This window comes from Caretta caretta, chromosome 7 (assembly GCF_965140235.1).
Source record: "Caretta caretta isolate rCarCar2 chromosome 7, rCarCar1.hap1, whole genome shotgun sequence".
In the NCBI taxonomy this organism is placed as follows: domain Eukaryota; kingdom Metazoa; phylum Chordata; order Testudines; family Cheloniidae; genus Caretta; species Caretta caretta.
Window position 1 is genome coordinate 26,520,185 of NC_134212.1, and position 22,785 is coordinate 26,542,969.

Here is a 22,785-nt window from a genome sequence, read left to right on the forward strand (position 1 = left end):
AGAGAGCACAGATCCAGAACTTAAAAAGTATACACACCCACTATGTATGGATCTGTGGCTGATAAGTATATCTTTGGATTCAGTGTCAAAGACTGAATCCAGATTCAGAAGTCAATATCAAGAACTGCCAAGCATAGTTATCAAGAAGGGACTGGATCTGTGCTTTTACTGTTGTCACTTGTCTAGTGGCTCTGTATCACTGAGGCCTCTGACCTGCCCAGATCAGTGGGTCCATTTCTGATACCATGATCTTTGCTGAACTACTTGCCTTCCTGATTCTGTGCCGAGCTTAGTGGTGATATGAGCAAGCATCTCAGTGTGGAGACCCTCACAACTCTGCACAGGGGGCGATATTTTATAAGCTGCTGATCAGATTGTTGGATCCGTGTTTTAGGATCATGTTTTCACGTTGTGCTTCCTATTTGGCCATTTTCAGATGCGCACACACTTGATGCCCTGTTTGCTTGGGAGAAGGTTCTCCCTTTCTGATGCTCCATCTATCAGACCCTCCCGCTGTAGGCAAAAAGACGAGGATGGATCTTTTCTTAGACTCTTATTGTCAGAAATTGTAGATGCCAATTTACTTGGTTCCAGAATTGTCAGTTCCATTGGTTCTGGGTAGGAACAGTTAAGGTTCTTTTGGGCTCCCTGCTCAGACCTAAGGACTAATTAATCTTCCTAAGGCCAGGATTCCTTATGAGAATCAAGCTGTTGAGAATCTGAAAGGCCAAGAACTGATGACAGGATCAAAGGCTCCCTTTAAATGTAAGGGTACTATATCCATCTCAGTTCTATCGATTCTTAGGTTCATGGGTGTGAAGATTTTTTCCTATGCAGCCTCTGGAGGAGAAACAGGGTTCAGTGTCACAAGATCCATCTGATGCTCCAGAATGGACTGCCTGTTGTTTTCGGGATCTCTTTGAGTATGTCTACACTGCAATGTAAACCCAGGGTTTGAGCTCAGGCTCAAGCCTGACCCCTTTCTGTCTATGCACAAATTATGCTAATCCAGAGCTTGAACCCAGGGTCCCAGATGTAGTGGAGGGTCCGAGCTTGAGCCAAGCCAGGACCCAGGATTCAAGCCCTGTTGCTTTGCAGTATAGATACAATCCCCCTGGACTCATTCTCTGGGAGTCTGCCAAAAGTACTCCACAATTCCAAAGGCTGACTTTTACTCCACTGGACAGTCAAATTTGTTGGATAGACAAGTTTTTCCACACTGCACCATGAACAAAGCGTATTTTAGTGTTGCTAGGAAGTCTAAAATATGGGTGGTTGGATTTGGGCCTGCATAGTATAGTGTAGATATGGAGCACTGGGTTGGGAGCCTGTGTTCAACAATTTCTAATCCGGGGTTACAAATGAGTGCAGATGCTCACCTCCTAGTTTAACAAACCCAGGATCTGATAATTTGAGTGCTACTAAACCTGGGCTTACATTGAAGTGTAGAAATGCCCTTTGTAACACTCAAAGGCAAAAGAGAGAGAGCTGGAATCCTTTTTTCTTCAGGGAATTAAAGGGCACATTGCCAAGGTTCTCTAGTTGGATTTAGAGCTGTATATTAGGGGCTGTGAGAACCACTCACTCTAGTTAATTCTCAATGAAGCCTCTGACTTCAAAATGTTTTAACCTCCTAAAATTGTAAAGGTAGCAGAGGTTTTTGCTCTTCTCTGATCTGCAGGAATCATGCTTTCTGGGAATCCCTTAAATCAATCTGGAGAAATACAACAGAACATTTTCAGGCAGCATCTGACTCCCTCGATTGACATCTAAAGCATCTAGCCTGTGTTTGAGGCACAGTCTTCTGAGACCCATTATGACAGATTATTGGGTACCCCCATTCTTTTCAAGAGGATGTTATCCAAGCTCTACTGTTTAAAGAACAATTAGAATATCATATTTTCCCCTTTTCTGAATAACTCAGCATAGCTAGGAATAGTGTTGTTAGGAGAATTACAGCTCGGTGACTGAGGCAAATTTACCATTAGCATTCACTTGAATTTAAAAATGAATTCATTTAATCTCTGCTTATACTCCTTTTGTGTTCACTTACCACCAATGTTTCAGTGATCACGTTTACTTTCATGAATGCGTGTGTAAGTATCTGCAACGGAAGTGGTGTATTTTTACATAGAAAGGGACACTAGTTGACGCAGCAGGGGGAGAGAGTTACTTTGGCACAGCGGAAATTAAACGAGTCAGAAAAGGATCTGACTGCACCCCTCACAGCTAGTTCCACACATGCAATTACTTTGTAGGAAGGTGATGAGAGAAAATTAAATTTAAACTCTCTACTCAGCCAGCAAATCTTACAGAAGCCTAGTTTTACTAGGAATAATGCCTTGGGCAAAATCTGTGTGACCCAAAAAGGCAAAGGCTTACAATTTTCTAAAATTCCCTAACATCAGGAGAATATATAACAGAAAACTGTTGTGCTAGCCTAATTATTCAGTAATGTCAAAAAGAGAGAAGATTAATTGTTTCAGCTTCTCATAGTTATTGATTTACATCTTTTAAAATGCACTAATCAACACTCTCTTAGCACATGTACTTTTAAAAAAACACCAAGAACATTTATGAAATGGCATAATGACAAGAAATGACTCTCTCAGACATCAACTTCCCCTCCAACTTAACCCCTCTCAACTTCCACCTCATGCAGGATGCATCTGTTCTCCCAAGGCTTTTATGGAGCAAAATACCTTGACAGTCCTTGAAATGAGCTTTGTTAGTAGAAGGGGAGAAGTAAATTACAGAGTCAAGGATGAATCACCGAGAACTTCCGCTTTGAAATAATGAAAAATACTATTTCTCTATAGTAGCACCCATAACAAAGTAGTTACTTTCCATACATTCAAGAAAGAATGGTCCCTGCTCTCAGGAGCTCACAACCTGAGGAACAAGGAAGTACTGCATCTCTTATGACAGATTCTGCTGTTAGATAATTTCTAGTCCTATTTCAAGACCAGGGAGGTAATTTAAGAATCCAACATATAATCTGCCTCATTTAGCAGAGTTAAACCTGCAGTTAATGTCTCCACTGATTTGGTGGAACTAGAAACAAAAGAGAATTTCAGCTTTTATTGTATTTTAAAAAATAATTCTGTAGCCCTTCCCCTTGTAAATTAAGACTTGAAAATGTAGATCAGTCTCTACAGCTGAAAGAAATGAGCAGCTGGGCTCTCTACTTTTGCAGTATTTGGCTAGGGGTACTTGAATGGTCTCTCCACACATACATCTGATGCAACATGACACCGTTAAATTCTCATCTAGCTAATCCTTTCTGAAATAGTTAAACTGGCCTTCTGCATAGAATTGTGATAATTGTGGAGTAGATTTGGGGATCAAGGAGGGAGGGGGCCCCACCAATAATTAAATGTGGTGGGCACATCCAAAAATTCTGAGATCAGCTGTGGTGTCTGTCATATCCTCATCCGAAGAGGCAGTAATAATATAGATATGTTTTGGGGGACTTTGCAAGAGTCTGGGTAATGACTATTATATTAAATTGCTTCTTGTTCCATGGGATCCTGGAATACAGAAGAATAAACAGCCCTTTCTGTTAACAGATAAATATAACAGGCTGTGTGGAATGATAAATATATTTACAAGTTATGGATGGCCTCAAAACCAGCAAGTTACACACTGTGAGAGTTGGAAGTCTAATTTAAGAGACTACATTTTGACATTATCCCACCTGTGTAGATGGGGATTATGCAGAGCTTCTGTTTAGACTGCAGTATATGTACACTGGGTTGAGACCGCATGAGTCATCAGGCTTTTTCCCAAAGTAGGGCATTCTGGGATAACTATGGGCTGCTTTCCTATACAAGGCCACAACCGTCCATGAAGTTCACTTCAGTGGGAATAAAGGTAACAGACAGAACAGAGAGTCTCTGAGCTGAGATTTGCAAAGTTCTGCTATGCTTGCATGGTTCAATCAGAGTGGTAGGGGGTAAAAATGGAGAGTCGTTTTGTATTCCAAGAAAGATTTCTTGTTTTGTATCTGCTTTGCTTTTGTTTTGTTTTTATAGGTTGGGTAAAACATCCCAGATACTCTATTTGCTTTCTGTGCATTAGCAATGATTAATTTATCTATTGCCTGTTGAATAGTCAGGATATTTATTCTGCACCCCAGACTGTGAGATGTGAAGGGAAAAGGAGTTAAGAAAATAATTGTGTACAATGATGTTTATAACTTCGTACCACAGGAAAATGTGTGACCAATGATCTGCATGGTCACAAAGAGTGTGTCTGAAAAGCAGGGGAAAGAAATAAAGAACTTGCTTTGTGAGCCCTTTTGGAGAAGGTAGAGCACATCCAGGCAGCAAGTCACTGTAGCTGCATTGTGGGGAGCTTCGTCAGTCATGTTTAATTTGTGTGTTTTGGACCAGATTATGGTACGGTGGATGTGACAGAGCTGTTGTCGTACTTGAGTGGTGATTGTCCATGTGAGTGAGGGAGTGGTGCCTGGATGCATTATGCTTGCATAATCCAGGAAGAGAGAGAATGGGCCAATTGTTGGCATAACTCCATTGAAGTTAGTGGATTTACACCATTTGAGAATTAGCACAATGCTTTAAGGCACCCAGAAAGGTACACGCTCGTCAGTGGCTTCTGCAGCATCCTCTCTCCACTCTTTTGCACAATGAGTGCAGGCCATCTCGTTAAGCCTGACTCTTGGGAAGGAGGGCCTGGGGTTCCTTGTGGTAGCTCTAATTCGGCCCATTAATTTTTATTATGATTTTTTTCTCCATCTTGTAAATGTCACTATAAATACCCTATCAAATACAGACAAACCAGCTCCTTATAGTACACCTTTTAGAGAAAGTATCTCACTGCAGACCACATTTACAATCATTGCCTAGTTTGCAATGTAAAATTACATACTGTCAATCAGAGAAATATTGACTGAAGATACAGTTCTAAAGGGCACAGATTAACAGCTATTAATTCACATTCTTTTAAAAGTATTTACATGAACGTTTGCAAAATTAATTATGTAACATTACATTATATGAAAATGGTCTCTTGGTATTTAATTATTGTTCCCCATTTCTCTTGCTAATATGCAATTGTATATGCACTGAAGACATACTTTTCTATAGATATTCTGTTCCTTGTTCAAAATGAATTCTTTGGGGAATCAAGCAGGAGTTCTGACTCAAGCATTTCTCTTTGGAGTAACTCGTGCTGTTCTTAGAGAGAGAAATATATTTAACTTGGTGATTTCGTATGTTGCACTCATGTAGTGACTCCCCACATCAGTGTGTCAGTTTCATATTTACTTAGACACATGTTGAAGACTGCCTACTACACTCTTCACAAAAATTAATGAATTAAGCCTCCACACAAGATGAGTAATATTTCTGTTTTAAAGATGAGTCAACTGAAGCACAGAGGGTTAAACCAGATTTTCCAAAGTGTGTACAACTGACTTGCATGCAAGCAAACTCTCCTGCACATACTTAAATTCCTGTGCAGATCCCCGGATTGTACATACAGTAGACTTTGTGTGAGTACATTTGGACAATTGAATAAACATGCCCTAGCAGGACAATGGAGACTCCCTGGAAAGGCTATTTATTTGTTAATGACTCTTCCCCACTACCCCCTGTGAGACAAAGGAGTACAGCATGGCTGGGACATGAGGTCCCATACTGGGACTCATGACCAAAACTGTGCTTATACACAGGAGGGCTTCTGTGTGTGCTCGAGCAGAGAAAGACCAGAATATGACTGGGCTGGAGGAGATGGGGTGCAGAAGAATCCTGAACTTCCTGGAAAACACTGGCTAAGATGCAAAGGACATGGAGGGGTGAGGAAGCTGAGGCAGGGTCTTGTGTACAGGTGTTTATTTTTCTATAGATCTGTATATCTCTTGTGCTTTCTCTGAGAGTAAAGTGTGTGTGTGTGTTTAGAAATTCCTTTGCAGTGTGCGTGTTGCTTTCCTACGCTGTCATGTAACTCCCAAAGAGGAAAATAGTAAACCAGAGAGTCCACAAGTTTAGTGGAATACTGGGAGCATTCAGCAGCTACTAGAGAGGCTTGGGAGAGCTGCCACTAATTTCAGGGCCTAGGTTATTGAACTGTGGGGTCCCCACTGCCAAAAGAGGTGTCAGACATGAGGTCTGCACCCGAAACCTATGCCAAGAGCCAGAGAGACATGGCTTAAATTGTGCCTAGCCTCAGCAAGTCCAGAGCATGTGGAACCCAAGGTTTGGGTCTGGTACAGCAGCCTGGGGAGCGTTCAGGAGTGGGAGTTCATCAGGGCCATAGGATCCCCAATTGCATCCGATGAAGTGAGCTGTAGCTCACGAAAGCTTATGCTCAAATAAATTGGTTAGTCTCTAAGGTGCCACAAGTACTCCTTTTCTTTCTGCGAATACAGACTAACACGGCTGTTACTCTGAAACTACTCAGAAAATGTAAATGTTAATTCCTTTGAAGTTTACCTCCACTGATATGGAATCTAGAGTCTGGCTTCCCAAAGCGGGAGAAGGTCCCGGCTTGTGTCCTCAAGGGGATTCAGGTGGGAATTGTGAAATAAAGAGTTTGAAAATGGTTAAAAGCTGAACCTTTGAGGAGACTGGAGACCCCTGAGGGTCTGCAAAAAAGCAGGCTGTATCAAGACTTAAGTTGGGCCTTTCAAACTACTTGAGGGAAATATGAAGCTTAGGTAAGACCGTATGCCTTTAAGCTCTTGTTGTTTAACACTTTTACTCTGTTGGTTATGTTACTCTGGATAAACAAGTAATACTTTGGCTTGAACAAGCTGTGTTGTGTCACTGCATTTATCAACTGGTCACAGCTCCCGGAGAGAGCTCTCTATAGCAGGGGCCAAACAGTTGGATCTGCTGAGGAAAACACAGTTGATAAACAGGGGGGTCCTGTAGTATAGTAATCCAGTATCAAAGCAGGATTATGTTCAATTCTGAAGAAGTGTAGGCCTGTCATTTGAAAGAGGTGCTCATGGAGAGAATGAGAAGTCAAAGATACAGCTTACCCCCTGAACCAGTATACAGGCCCATTGCCTTTATAGAATAGAGATTTTATCTATTTCCAAGTCCTTTGTTTAGGTGCATTTTGCTGTTGTGACTAAATTAGCAACCTAATAAGTTTTCAGTAAAAGATTGGTATCCCAACTATTTATAATCATTGACCTCAACTATTTATAGTAAAATAATCTGAAAAAGCGGCACTGTTGCCATTTTTTCTTGGTACTTGTTATATATAAAGGTAGTTGATATCCATTGGTACCTTTTTACATTATTAGTAAATTATACACTATTTTAGCATGAATCAGTTCAGTGCATTGACACAACTTTATGGAAGAGCGTTGGGTGTGAGGAATTTAATTTCTATTTGTTTAAAAATAAAATCGGAAGGTTATTGGATACAGGATTTTCAAAAGTTAAGTTACCAAGATTGATAGTTTTGTAAATTGGTTTTAAGTATTTTGAATTTACAACTATCATTATGTTGCAAAATAACATTGACTTTGGAATGACTTACTTCCTTTTGCAGTAATTCAGAAAATATTATGACAGCTATAGTTTTATAGTGAGCATAAAAATCAGTGAGGTAAGTTCAATGAGGTAAGGTTAGTGTTGGAAGTTTTATTAACAAAAAGTTTAAGTATTAACACATGAGTTACAATTCTCTTGTGTTTTCTGAAATTTGCTGGAACTGAACTGAACATTAAATTCTGAACTTTGGACAAGTCACTTAAAACCACCTAATTTTAGTGCTAGAAGTAGCCAAAAATGTACATATTAATAAAATAGCTTCTTTTATACAGTTGGCTGCATTGTTAATCCGAATATGATCAGAATTCCGTGCTGCAGATGATGTAAAGTCCAATCTACACTGTGTTTCAAATTGACTGAAGGAATGATTTTTATACTCGATTTAAACTCTCTTCCATCTAAGCCAATTTCTAATACTATTTGGCCACCCAACATTACTTCCATGGGGAGGGCATGATAACCAAGCAAATTTTGACCTAGAGGAGAGTGACAGGAGGGTCAGCCTCCTCTGCAGCATGAAGAGCCTGCTGCCAAGTTGGGGACCTTCACTAGAGGAGGGGTCTAGCTAGAGTCTGCAGTGGCAGAATGGGAGTCATTCATGCAGTGTCCAACCACTGCCCCACTGAGAAACAAGCGGGGAATCACTGGAAAAGTTAATACATCCTGCCTATTACACTGAAAGGGGATTTCCCCTCCCTTGCCCTACAGGATGGAATTCATCTGGTGGGATTCCCATGAAGAGAACTTTGTGGAGTTTCCTTTTCTATATACATGCAGGGGACAGTTTGGCTATGTGTTTACAAACTGTGTTCTAGCCTAGATCTCAGGCTGTCCTCCCTTCCTAGGCGAAAACTGAGTTAACTGCCATACATCTCTCCCCCTTCTGCCAATATTCCTTAAGTATTTATTGTTTAAGTATTAAAAGGAGGATACTAAATCAGATTACATCTCTAATCAATAAACAACTCTTTAAGATTAAAAAAATTGCTGAATTAAAAATTCAGCGAGGTCTGCAACTACAGAATTTAAACTTAGCACTCAAAAAGTAAAATGAGTGCTTCTGATTTTCATACTTCAGGGACGCTGGCATATAGCAAAAGAGCTGAGTCAGCCTGTGTCACTTAAATTAGGAGGAATCTGTTGTGATACACACTTCCAGAAATACCTAGATATGCTATGACAATTAAGGGAGTGTTGATGAATCCTATAAAGCATATCAAAATATCTCAGTAGGAAGAATCTTTAACTTCTTGTAAATATGTTAAAAGTTTAATGCAAATATGGGTATTGAATGTATTTTTTTAAATGATAAAATTCAAGCCTTTACAACAGATCTTGATCCTGCATCTTCCTGTGTGAGGCAGATTGCTGTGCTCCTGTAGAGCCTTATGGAAATCAGTTTGTGTGTGTGTGTGTGTGGGGGGGGGGTGTCTATATGGGGATAGGAGTCCACTCACATGCAGGAATTTATGGGACTGGAGCCATATATTATAAAACAGTATATGATACATTGTGATACAAATCTCTGGTGTTTACCTGTCACAAGGATCATGTCCTGGGTAACATGGATTAGGGAACTGCTGTGCAGAATGGGGCCATTTTAGCAGGCATAGTGCATAATTTTTTTGTTAAGAAGAAATCTTCACTTTAAAACATTTTAGGAACCTGTTTTTCTGAGATGATCCACCTGGGAAATGGTTAACCATCTCACCAACCCGTCAGGAATTCAGCATCTGAAAACTGCCTGAGTAGTAATAAATGTATCCATTCTACATTTTCACATAGTTCCATATAGTAAAAGTATAATATTCAATTGCACAGGATTCAAGTATCTGCAATTTTGCAGCAGGGAAAAATTCTTCTTTTAAATGGGTGTGTTGTGTTCCTGCCTTTTCTTTTGAGAAATGGATGTGCATTCAAGTCCACAATTTAAGTTTGTATTTGATACATTCTGTTTTGTAACATTTGAATCTTTAAAAATATGACAGGCAAATATGGTGGGAATTTAGTTTTATTTTATGGTTACATTTCATTTAAAATATAGGGCAGAATTTTAAAAGAGCATGAAAAACACCTTTTGTGCATGTACAACTCAGGTCTGTGTGTTTACAAGCGGATGAGCACACACAAATTTCTGATGGGGGAGGGGGCATTTCTTAGTTTATCAGATGTGGCACCCCTTAAGGCTGCTGCACCAACTGCCCATGTAATGAGTGGCAGCACAGAAGTGGAGCAGGATCTGCAGAGCTGGCACAGGAGGGGACAGAACAAGGGGAAGAATGGATAGAACCGTGGCTCTGTCCCCCTACGTGCTAAGTAGGGTTGCCAATAGTTCCTTACTACAAGGGAGTCCAGTAATTTTTCATCTTTGTACAACAAGATTGGGAGTTACTGAGTGCTGCAGAAAGAAGCAAGAAATACTCCTGGTGAATGTATTATTTACTGTTTATTATTCGTTTATTATTTATTAATGATAATTAGTAATATCGGGAGGAGGGATGGGATGGGATGGGATGGGGTGCTAAGAAAACAGTTCCTTATTTTTTAAATACAATGTTGGCAACCTTTGTGATAATGTTGATATTCTGTGCCAAATAGAGACCCAGCTGAGTTTAGTCTCCCTTGCTCGCTAGAGCAATAGATGGACTGAGAGGGAGACTCTCACTGCCTTTATTTCAGTAGAGATCATTATCTCATGATCTAGTCCATAGCATTGGACTTGAAAAATCAGGAGTGTATTGTTAACACATTAAAAAGAAAAAATATAGCCAAACCTCTGTCTTAGCAAATATTTTTTAATTGTGGTGTTAAAATAAGTAATTCTTACCAGTGAAACACAGCATTGCTTCTGTACATTTTATTTCCTAGCAGAACTCCACAATCTTTAAAGCAGTTTCATAAACGATATATATATAATATGGCATACAAGTTAAACATTTAACAATGAGGTTCTTCCAAAAATAGACATCACTAGTGGAACTGGACATGAGTAGAGGGCGTTGGCATGAAGACTAATAAAGTTTCACTTTTAATGTGACATTTTTTGCTGTTTACATGAACTTTTCCTTTTTTTTTTTTTTTTAAAGTATACCCTAGTATTGAAATGTTATAGAAGTGTTGCATATTGCCAGACCAAATGACAGGTTTTAATGTATTAAATTTATAAATTAATGTATTTAATGAAATAAGTAGGAGAAAAATAAGCTAGACAAAAAATAAAAAGCAGTCTACTTTGTACAGTGGTCTTTGAAAGGTGTTTGTGTATGAGGTATCTCATCTGATTTTGCTCTCTTTTTCTGGGAAGAGATAATGTTCTCTAAATTGCCAAGTTTTATTAGTAAGTGAACTGCCAAAGTTTGAAGGGGGTGGGGGGAGTGAAGAGGGACTTTGAGTGAAAAAACAAAGAGAGGGTTCTTATGTACAAAAATTGCTTATATATACGTGCACATGCATCTGATGCTGTAATATGAGCTACATTCCAGTTATTTTTTGATCATATTTAAAATGCAGTTAGGCGGAAGAGGAAGAGGCGGACAGTTTTTCATAGCATGCTGCAGTAAGTTGTTTTTGTTTTTGTTTTTTTCTTCTCTCCCATGATTTTGTGATACCATTTTTAGGGAAGATAAAGATAATTTGTAACCTCTGAAAACCTACCTGGGTGTATACAATACACTCTTTTGCTCCTTAGCTTCTACAGAGCATGAAGATGATTTAACAGCTTTTGGTTTCACACCATTTGGAGGTTCAAATTTGACATATGAAATGTCATTCTTGCTTAGTACCAAGCTGATGATATACTCTAAAAGGTTGAATGCAGTTCAGCTGAGATAGTTTAACTTTCTGAGAAATGCAAACATTTTGGCTCATGATTATTAAAGGCTGAGAGAAAAATTTAAAAGCAGCGGAAATGACTGATCAGCATGATCAATTTTCCTGCAAATGCCATATGTATGCCTGTGAATGGAAAATAAATCCATATTCGCAAGGCCCTACACAGTATGTGTGCCAACTCACTCTTCCCAACTGACTGCCCTTCTGAATAGGCTCGTGCAGAGCACTGATCACAGGGACTGACTGCTGCTGCCTTTGTGTGATACAGTGAGGATCACCTGCTGACCCTTTGGATATAGGCAGACAGCAGAGCATTAGGCATAGGACTACTCACCACTGGGAGAGTAAAGGAAAAAGTCCTAGAGGTGTGGTAGAACACCTGATAATGTTATTTTTTCCCCCTGCCAGCCTTGGGAAGAAGGAGCAGCTACTAACTTGAACTGCACCTCCTCCCCTGGAGAACAGGAGTGGAGAAAGCTTGAATGTGTGTGTTAAGTTCCAGCACACATCCCCTCACCATTTTCTTTTAGCTGCCAGAAGGGCGACGGGGATGTTATAGATGGCATGTAAATTGTGTACTTTGTCTAATATTCTGCTTTAGATCTGCAGTGGACTTTGTCACCTGCAGATTTTAATCTGAGCTCTCACACGTGCTTGTATGTAAAGTGCCTAGCATACATTTGGAGCTGTATTGATTAAAAACTGGTAATAAAACGCACAGTTTCTGCACAAAGAAGAACAGGGGACATTGAACAGGATGTTGGCAGGCAGATGTCACTGCATCAGTTATTCTTGGATCATGTTTTCAAGCTTTTATTTGCAACCATTAGAGATAGAAACTTATTTTTTTCAAAGTGAAAGCTTGAAATACTGTCATAATTACCTGATCCCAACAGCTGGGAATCTAGGCACAAGTTTATGTTTAAATCTATTCCTGCCTTGGGCCAGATCCTGCCACTTATGGAAGAGTGTAATTAATCTCAATGAAAGAGCCTTTACATGGGGAACCATGATCTGCTCACTTTGCAGTGTACAAAACGCCTATGGGCCTGAACAGAACACATCACTGTGATAAGGTGCAAATATTCTGATGGACTTGAGCAAGAATTTAGCCATTACAGTTTTTAACAAGAAAAACAATACTTTTGGAGGTTTGGGTTTTACCTTAATATTGTAGAAAGCCATAAAGTGTTCCTTAATGTATCATGTGTGGAAGGGCAATTTGCAGTATCACAGTACATGTGCTAATCTAAATGTAATTGGACTGGCCTAGCAGTTAACCACCGAATGAGAGATGGAAGGAAGGAGGCCATGGGCCTATCCTCTTTAAATCTAGCCAAGAGAGCAGGCTGTCTGCAGAGGGAAGTGTGTGCTGCACCCCTTGAAGCAGCCATAGTTCCACTGCACAAGTAGGAACTCTCAGAGGTACCAATTCTGATGTTCAGAGGTGCTGAGCAGCTTTGGCTCCTGTTGACTTTGTGTGAAACTGCTAATGCTCAGCACTTCTGAGAATCAGCCTCATTACGCCTGTCTGAGGAGCAACGCGCTTAGAGCTCCTGCTGCAGTGATGCCTCTCATCCACTCAGTCGCAGGCTAGTGCCTTAAAAAGGCACAATAGATTTGCTCAGGGCAACATAGCAGGTCTCCTGGGTTTTTTTGTTTTGTTTTAAATGTCACTTTGAGGCTTGCATTTTATGCTGGGTGGACTGTAAGACCTATTACTGTTATGTTCTTCTTATTCAAAATCTTCATAAAAAAGAAAAGAAAAAAAAATCCAATAAACTATAGTGTAAATCTTTTTCGCAGTGTATAGAAAAGCAATGAGCCATTTTAAGAGCAGGAAGAACACGCATCCTGAGATTCAATAGATCATCTAAATTGGTCCCAAACTGAATTTTAAAAATGGCTTTGCAAAGACTTTTGTTCAGAACAAATTTAGCATTACAAAACTCACAATATAAATCAAAATAAATCAGATTTCTTTGCAGATTATTTTGTACTCTAACAATGTGCAGTTTAACCACTAGAAATAAAGGTTGATTGATTAATATACATGACCCTTTCTGACTAGGCTTATTGCACTGCTTAAAAATGCCAAAATAACATTTATCATTGTTACTTAGTGCTAGCTTTTTTATTGTGAATTAAATTTCTCATATTTCAGTAAAATGTTGATTTAACTCCAAATCCACCACTTTCTGGTGTTACAGATTTTATATTTGAAATTTTGGATTTATAAATCTAAAATTTCTCCCTGCTGGAGGGAGAAGTGTTCTAGGACTACACTGCCATGTACTATAAAAGTATAATAATGCCTTCTCTGAGTGGAACTTACTGCTTAACTTAGCCTGGTGAGATCCATTTAACACAGACACTGGATGATTTCAGGGATCAGCCATAGAGAGAAAAAAGGGTCCAAATTTTTTTACCTTCATTCAAGGAGTATTGCGTGTGCCATTGGCTTTATTCTTTGTATCATGGTGTTTTAATCTGAATTCTCTAACTTCCAAGTAGTGATAATGTCAGTGTATTGGTGGACTACCTGCAGGCTCTCTCCACCCCAAAATCGCCTCTGCTTTCCAAACTGTAGACAGAGACTGTCCTCCCTCTCCAGAGGACAAAAAGCAGACCCTGAAAGTAGGCATATAATACCATTTTTGGCATCTCTTTTCCCATTCCAGGAGGGCCCCAGCTAAAAATTTGGGCCTAGTAGCCGTTCTTCTGGAAAAACAAACAGAAATACTTCAGTTAAGAGTAAATTGTTTTTATTTCTGTAACCCATGCTTGGCTTTGATGGGAGTTTGGGGTGTGCAAGGAATGTAGAATTGAATCCATAAAGCTTAGCTCTAACAGTGGTTTGGTTTTATTGATCTCCAGTGGCATTTAAAAAGGAGGAATTTCTGAAGAGGAACTTTTGAATGGATTTATGTTAGATGATCAAATTTTACGTTCAGCTAGTCTATCTTAAATTTTTGTGGCTATAGATTTTTCTGTGAGCTATTTCATGATTGAATACGTGTATTATTTTTTAAAAATTAAACTTAATCACAAGAAGACTACAGAAAAACTGTTTTAGCTATTTTGAACTAAAAATAACAGAGTAGGGAAGAAAATGCCTTTACTCTGTTCTCCTGGCCAAAACTTCCCCTCCCCATCTCTGCCGCTTGGTTTCTTCTCACTGCAGCATAGCTAGTTTCATTTCAGTGCAGCAGTATGCATATAGAGGGAGATGTTTCAAGTGATCATTCAAGGAACCAAACGTGAATTGTAACTCCCATTTCAGTAATAATGGTTACAGTTAAGTGTGTATTAAAGTGCTTTGCTTAGTTAGGGCTTTGATGAGGATTTAATTGTTTTTTGTGTGTTTCATTTTAACAATATGATTGGTAAAGGAAAAAAAGTTAAACACCTGGGCTTATCTCCCTCCCCCACCCTTTGGTTTTTGCTTCAGTGCAACAAGCCCTTTCTGTAACAGTAATGCTTAGGGTAGAGAAAAAATTGAGATGTATTTAATGGGTATACTTTCCAATTCAGTTTATTTTCTGTTATTTCTCTTTTCCAGTTCTGCTTTATTTACTACACTGTCTATGCTACTTAAGCACCATCTTTTACTGCATTTTCCAGCGGAGAGATGTTACTTTTGCTCTTTCCATTTTTGCAGAAATGGAAAACTTATACATGAATGTTACTGAATGTCAAGCTCAGCACAGCTTACACAGTGTATTTTGGATTCTTATACTCTACAGACTTCAGAGTAGCAGCCGTGTTAGTCTGTATTCGCAAAAAGAAAAGGAGTACTTGTGGCACCTTAGAGACTAACAAATTTATTTGAGCATAAGCTTTCGTGAGCTACAGCTCACTTCATCAGATGTATTCAGTGGAAAATACAGTGGGGAGATTTATATACATAGAGAACATGAAACAATGGGTGTTACCATACACACTGTAACGAGAGTGATCACTTAAGGTGAGCTATTACCAGCAGGAGAGTGGGGTGGGGGGGGGGGGGAACTTTTGTAGTGATAATCAAGGTGGGCCATTTCCAGCAGCTGACAAGAACGTCTGAGAAACGGGTGGGGGGGGGATTAAACAAGGGGAAATACATTTACTTTGTATAATGACCCATCCACTCCCAGTCTCTATTCAAGCCTAAGTTAATTGTGTCCAGTTTGCAAATTAATTCCAATTCAGCAGTCTCTCGTTGGAGTCTGTTTTTGAAGTTTTTTTGTTGAAGAATTGCAACTTTTAGGTCTGTAATCGAGTGACCAAAGAGATTGAAGTGTTCTCCAACTGGTTTTTGAATGTTATAATTCTTGACGTCTGATTTGTGTTCATTTATTCTTTTACACAGAGACTGTCCAGTTTGACCAATGTATGTGGCAGAGGGGCATTGCTGGCACATGATGGCATATATTACATTGGTGGATTTCCCCTTGTTTTATCCCCACCCCCCACTGTTCCTCAGTTCTTGTCAGCTGCTGGAAATGGCCCAACTTGATTATCACTACAAACGGTTTCCCCCCAGCCCCCCGCTCTCCTGCTGGTAATAGCTCACCTTAAGTGATCACTCTCATTACAGTGTGTATAGTAACACCCATTGTTTCATGTTCTCTATGTATATAAATCTCCTCACTGTATTTTCCACTGAATGCATCCGATGAAGTGAGCTGTAGCTCACGAAAGCTTATGCTCAAATAAATTTGTTAGTCTCTAAGGTGCCACAAGTACTCCTTTTCTTTATACTCGATAGTCATTCCAAGGTTGGATCTTTTTAATCTTAAATTATTCAGTGTTGGATCATTTAATTCTTTTGTTCCATGTACAATACAGCATATTTAAATCCTATATTGTTACATTTTCCAGTATTAGTTATTATGGCCCTTATTCATTAAAGCGCTTAAGTGCTTTGCTTGGTTGGGATGGAATTTCTCACATATATTAACTTAATCACATGCTTAAGTATTTTGCTGAATCTGGGCAATTATTATTATTTTAAAGAAGCTGTGACAAACTGTTTTACTTCAAATGCCTTTGATTATCATAAATCGTAGCCCAATAAGAAAATTTCAAACACAGTAAAGCCTGATTGTTGATGGTATGGATAGTAACTATGTCAAGTTTGCATACTACATCTTAGTGCAGACTGTGCGCTCATACAAAGAATGTCCTGTGGACCTCTTCCCCTCCCATCCACAATGGTGTAGCCCAACTCCTATTCCACTTGTTAACTATGCAATATCCCTGTGGCAACTACTGTAGAGCAGTTGTTTACATAGAAATGTCACATGAGAAAAGCATTAACATATTTTAACTGTGTAGTGCCATAATAATTTAGTCCTTTTTGAAAAAGTCACACTGTCTTTTTGCTCTTCAATCATCCTCTTCCATCTTTTCTGTCCCCTCTCTCCCCCTGGCATTGGCTTGTCTGCCACCCTGGCCCTCTTTCCTCTTTACAATTGTATGTACTTCCTGTCTGCTTTGTCCCAGTCTACAGTATATGTACTGCCCAGTGCCTGGTTCTCTACTTCCTGGGACATGCTGCCTAGCCACCTGGTCATCCCCTCCCATGCTTACCCTGGTTATGGTGCCTGGTTACTTTGCTCCCTTCTCCACTGGACATTCCTTTCCTGTTGATTATTCTGAATAATGCGTGTCAGCTTCAATCCAATTTGTGCCTGTGGTCCCTGAAGATGGCTTCATTTTTCCTCTCTTATTTCTGATGTAGACAGGTGGCCTTGCTTTCCCCCTTCTTTCCAATGCTTTTACAAATATCCAGACTCCTAACTGCTATGAAAAATCTAGCTGCCTGTAGAAACAGCTGTACACAAGTAGGAACCAGTATCACATGACCTACCAATTCTTTCCAGATCACCAACAAGTGCTCTGCTGACCATATTCTGACAACTGTTTCAATATGTATTTTTATCTTACTAATACATTCCACCAACAACCTATGTTAAAAGAACAGCAAAGTTGCATGGTTGTGTATTCAAAAAGCAGAAAATGACACAGTTAAAGTTGAATATGTATTTTCCTGACTCTTGGGGTGGTTACTGGTTTAAATTTAACACTCTATTAATAATTTGGATGGAATTTCATAGTTTGTTTTTGTTTTGTTTTTTACAAAGAAATACAAAAGAAAATCCATAATATAGAACAACTTGATTAGATACACCTCACAAGGACTTGAGGAAAGGACCTTTCTCCTTCAGATATGTTCAATTTTTATCTTACAAGATTTGCAGTGAATACAGGAAGTACTCTTATACTTCATTTATTGAGAGCCTTACAAGATGATGTACCTTGAAGAAGGTAAAGGCTCCTGTTGAAACCTCATTATTCAGTGGCACCTTCACTATTTCACTCTACAGATAAAGTACTCAGGTATTGCATAGGCTGGGTACCCTCTCTAGCTGTGTACTTCATGACTTCAGCAAGAAAACTCAAAGTAAAATGCACTGCATGTTCACGTACTATTTTCGATGGACTATATGTTTATCAAATCAAAATGAACTTTCCTAGATCATTCATAAGCACCTCAATTTAGTTGAGGCTGTTTTAACATCAAATTTCAACTTAGTACTCCGACCTTTACTGTTTTAGAGTTTTTAAACAAACAAAACACCACCACAACTCTAAAGGATAATGTTTTAATGAGGGATAATGTTTTAATTTCATTCTCTTAAGAAAACAAAAACAATTTTGGGCAGAGAAAATCTTAGCCCAAAAATTGAAGATTTCAGATGCAACAGAAAATGGTTAAAATGGAAAAGCTTATGTAACATTAACTATTATTCTTTCCTTAAAGTCTTTCTGTTTCATTTATTGACTACAGGTTGATGCCTTGAGATTACGACTGGAAGAAAAAGAAACATTTCTTAATAAAAAAACAAAACAACTGCAAGACCTCACAGAAGAGAAGGGAACCTTGGCTGGAGAGATTCGAGATATGAAAGACATGTTAGAAGTAAAGGAAAGAAAAATCAATGTCCTTCAGAAAAAGGTAAGACTTCTAACAAAATATGTGAGAAACCAGCAAGAATATGTATTCATTTATTACAGTGTACTGCCTTTAATGTGATATAAAATATAGGGACTAAGACTGCAATCCTTACTCATGGAACTAGTTCCTACTGACATGATTTGTCCTATTGACTTCAGTGGGACTATTTCTGTAAGGATTATTTACATAAGTGAAGGTTTTGAGATTGGGCCCACCATCTGCAATTATTACATTCAGTATAGAGAACACCATATGAAGTAATGTGAAGTTAAGGAAAAAACTCTTTAATAAATTCAGATAAAATTCTTTGACTTTCAAAAAAGCCAGATTCTTTTAGCCTTACTCACACTGAGTAGCGTCACTGAAGTGAATGGGACTGCTTAAGGAATAAGGTACTATTAAATGAAAGGGTGACAGAATGTGGCTCAAACTCGTTCACTTTTTATACTACACATTTTAAAGATTTGAAAAAAAACCTAATTAGAGAACCTAAATTCTTTGAGCTCTTATATCCTGTGGTTTGTGTATGCAAAAATCCAAGAAACCAAAGATGCTCCCCCAAAAGGGGAACAAATGCCATCATGACTCAATTTATTCCCCCTCCCACCCGCCCCCCAAATTTGTAAAAAATAGCAAATTTTCCACAGATTCCACTAACTCACTTTACTCTATTTGGGAAGTTCGCCTTACCTTAATACTGTCCACTCTAGGGAAGGAAACCTTTTTGGAATGCTACTAGCATAGCGCTGCATCTGTTCTATGTACAGTCTCTCCCTATATAAAATGAAAGAAGAAAGAGAAGAAAACACAAGGTCCACTAGTATCTGGAATCAAATATGTTTTAATGTATATTTTTAAAAATAAAAATAAATTCACTTTCAATTTGTAGCCTATCAACAGGTCCCTGCTCAATGTTTTGTGACATACATACATACATATGAATGTATGTATAGTATGTCTAAATGATACACTTCTTAAAACAGACTGTTGCTAATTATAAGAACAAAATTAAAAGCAAACCAAATATATCCTTCTCCAGGATCCCTTCGTCTTTAGAACTGAAGGGTTCATATGGGCTGCATGTGGCTCTATTGAAGGTTGGCTAGATGTAGATGCTTGAGCAATGCAAGATGTACTTGCATTCTCAGGAATTGAGAACATTGTCCCTGTAGGCCCAGGGAGTAAGGGACTGAGTTCAAGACCAGAATTTGGATCCCTGCCCTCTGTTTTTGTTTTATGAAATTCTTTAAGAAAAAAACAAGTTGAGATTCTTGGATATTCAATTCTAGTTTGTAACCTTGATGATGTTGAAGATATCAAATCTTAAACCTCTCATTGATCCTGGACTGAATATTATTTGTTCTGGGCCTCAAATGAGGATAATTTTGAAGAGGGAAAAAATGTTATGGCTTGTGATTTTAAAAAAAAAAAGGGGGGGGGGCAATTATTTGAAGCCGGTCAGAGGTTTGGAATATCACTAAAATTAGTTGTGGGAGATACAGATCACTAGGCAGAGTGCAGGACAGGTGGTCAAATGGGTTTGATAAATGTAATTTGTCACAGAAGTATCATAAGCAAATTAGGGACATGTGGTCTACATGAAATTACTATAAGGTGGGTGCATAACTGGTTGGTTGAAAAACTCTAGTTATCAATGATTCGCTTTCAAACTGGGAGGGCATATCTAGTAGGGTCCTGCAGGGTCCATCCTGTGTCCAATACTAGTCAATATTTTAATTAAGGACTTGGCTAATAGAATGGAGAATGTGCTTAAAAATGTGTGGGTGACACTAGACTGGGGTGGAGTTGCTATAGTTTTGGAGGACAGAATTATAATCCAAAAGGACCTTGACAAATTGGAGAATGAACTATCAGAAATCAACAAGATGAAACTCAGTAAGGACAATTGCAAAGTACTACACTTAGGTACTGAAGACAGGACAAGAAGTAATGGGTTTAATCTGCAGCAAGGGAGGTTTAGGTTATATATTAGTGTAACCTTTCTGACTGTAAGGGTAGTTAAGCTCTGAGCAGGCTTCCAAGGGAGGTTGCAGAATCTCTGTCACTGGAGGTTTTTAAGAACAGGTCAGGCATACACCTGTCAGGGATGGTCTAGGTATACTTGATCCTGCCTTAGCGCATAGGACTAGATTAGATGATCTCTTGAGTTTCCCTCCAGCCTAACATTTCTATGATTCTGATACATAGTGAATGTATGCTTTTGAATATACACTTTATTGCATTATTTTTGTTTTTATGGTTTAAGATTATTCCATTGGTGTATGAAAAGATACAGTAAATTCTCTACCTACCATACATTTTGTAAAAAACCCTGGGTTACCTAATAATCTTGCCCAAAAGATCTTCATTCCATTTAATCCCAAAGTTGTACACTTTCATATCCAATTAACTAAAATGCATGTCTGTTCTTTTATATCCATACATATATAAATAGACTTGTAGCCTTTCAAAATATCTGACTTTTTACTGAAAATAACAATTCTAGAGTTGCACTACCCCTCCCAACTGAATCCCAGAGTGAACTCCTGTTACAGTCTACTCAGTGCTTCCCTGGAGTGTGCATGGTATACAGTGCCAGAAATAAATCCTCGTAAGAACTAATTGCAAAATGAGTCTGTACCGAATTGGTTCTCTAACGTTGGAATTAGTGCCTGACTTTATTTTACTTGAATAATGTACTGCATCAGGATATGTCTGATGTCCATGTTGTGCGCTAAGGACCAAATTCTTGTTTTACTTCCAGACGAAATGATCAATGGGATTACATGCATGGGGATTTGGCACTAAATCATTCTTTGGGATCATAGAGTTAAATGTATGTGTAGATGTAGACTATATGGGGTATGTCTAATGAGCCCATTGCCATAACATCTAGGTGCTGATTTACCCTGGCATGCCCAGACATAATTATTGTGTAAATATCATAATTTTATTTGTATGGTACGGATATAATGCATGGAAAATTCTTTTAGACTTACCTTTGGGTCACATTTACAACTTTAGTATGAGGCCTTCAGTAGTGTACGAATATGTTTAAGGTTACATTCATTCACAGATGATTTATCTGAAGAAAGTTTAAACTGAAACATTATCGCCCTTTCTCCCCAATTGTTTAAATAAATTCACATCATGACACTATAAAGGAATTTTTTTCTGTTTATTTTCCTTCTGTCTGGTGTACAATCCCAAAGTAGAAATTCTGTAGGTTTCCATCAAAAATACAGACTTTTCTACACAAAGCTAAAAAGTTAATCTCTTTATTGAGCCCCCCTATATTGAGACTGATTATGCAGAATGTGTTCCTTTAAAAAAAAAAAGCCACTCCCCATTTTTATCCCGTGTGTCCCAAAGGGATGTCTCACCCCTTCTCCAGGACCCAGTAAATTATTTTATTCTTTATCCACTAGAGATGCGGAGGACATTTGTTATCTTCATGCCTTATAGACTTTTATATTCTGTGTCTTAATTTTAGAAAGTTTGGCTCAGTTTGACCATATGCTGTTTTTTCAATGTTTGTTTTTGTTTGTTTCATGTCTTATTTTTTGTTAATACTACAGTATTCTATAGTAGTAGCCCCGAATACTACAGTAATATTTTTGGACAATTTCTGGACAACTTCCCTCAGATTCATGACCACATAACATCACTTTGGCCTCTACAGCAATTGCTTACAAGGAAAAATTATATTTGTAAAATAATAAATTTGTATTTAGCTGTGTTTAATGCAGTAAGTTTGTCCTTTTTGAGAAGTTAATTACACTTCATTTTGTCTTCCCCCTTACACCGGTTCTGTTCCTCCTCCTCTTCTTCTTCTTTTTATTTTTTTTTAAATCTAGCCTCCCTATTCTATTTGTGCTTTGCTGCTGCTGGGTTCCTTTCTCCTTTTCTCCCCTAGTATATACATCCCTGCCATCCTTCTCTCATGCTCCACTGGTGTCCAGTCACTGCTCCACTTTTCTTTTTGGTCCCTTGGATTTTCTCTCCCTGTGGGGCCTTTACTTCAGTTGGTGGCAGCCAGACATTTTGGTGCTTAACATTTGAGATTCACCAATCTCTAGCAAGAACTTTGTATATTCCAAATATATTATGTGAAATGGAATATGAACTCTTTCAGATGGAACATAAGAGCCTCCGCAGAAACAGATTATTGGTCCTTCTAGTGAAATATCACGTCTCTTGCAGTGAACAAGTTGGCGTAGGTGCTGGAACTAGGGGACCTGGGGATGTGGCAGCACCCCCGGGTTGAAGTAGTTTCCATCACATACAGGGTTTACAGTTTTGTTCAATGGCTTTCAGCACCCCCTCTATAATAATTGTTCCAGCACCACTGCTGGGTTGCAGATAAATGCATGCTTGCCAAGTTAGTCTCTTGAAAACATTGAATATGATGGAACTGCAATT

The 22,785-nt window shown here is 38.6% G+C and overlaps 1 protein-coding gene across 19 annotated transcripts in view; it reads left to right on the top strand.

Annotated features, from left to right (window-relative positions):
- The window catches only part of ERC2 (ELKS/RAB6-interacting/CAST family member 2), an 840,901-nt gene that overhangs the window by 305,988 nt on the left and 512,128 nt on the right, over nucleotides 1-22,785 (top strand). For all 19 annotated transcript variants that reach the window (XR_012669214.1, XR_012669216.1, XR_012669218.1 and 16 more), the window contains one exon: nucleotides 18,196-18,363. Coding sequence is in view for 1 of the 19 variants with exons in the window: in XM_075130329.1 (XP_074986430.1) it covers nucleotides 18,196-18,363 (168 nt within the window). In the remaining 18 variants the exon portion in view is untranslated. The remainder of the gene's footprint in view (nucleotides 1-18,195; nucleotides 18,364-22,785) is intronic.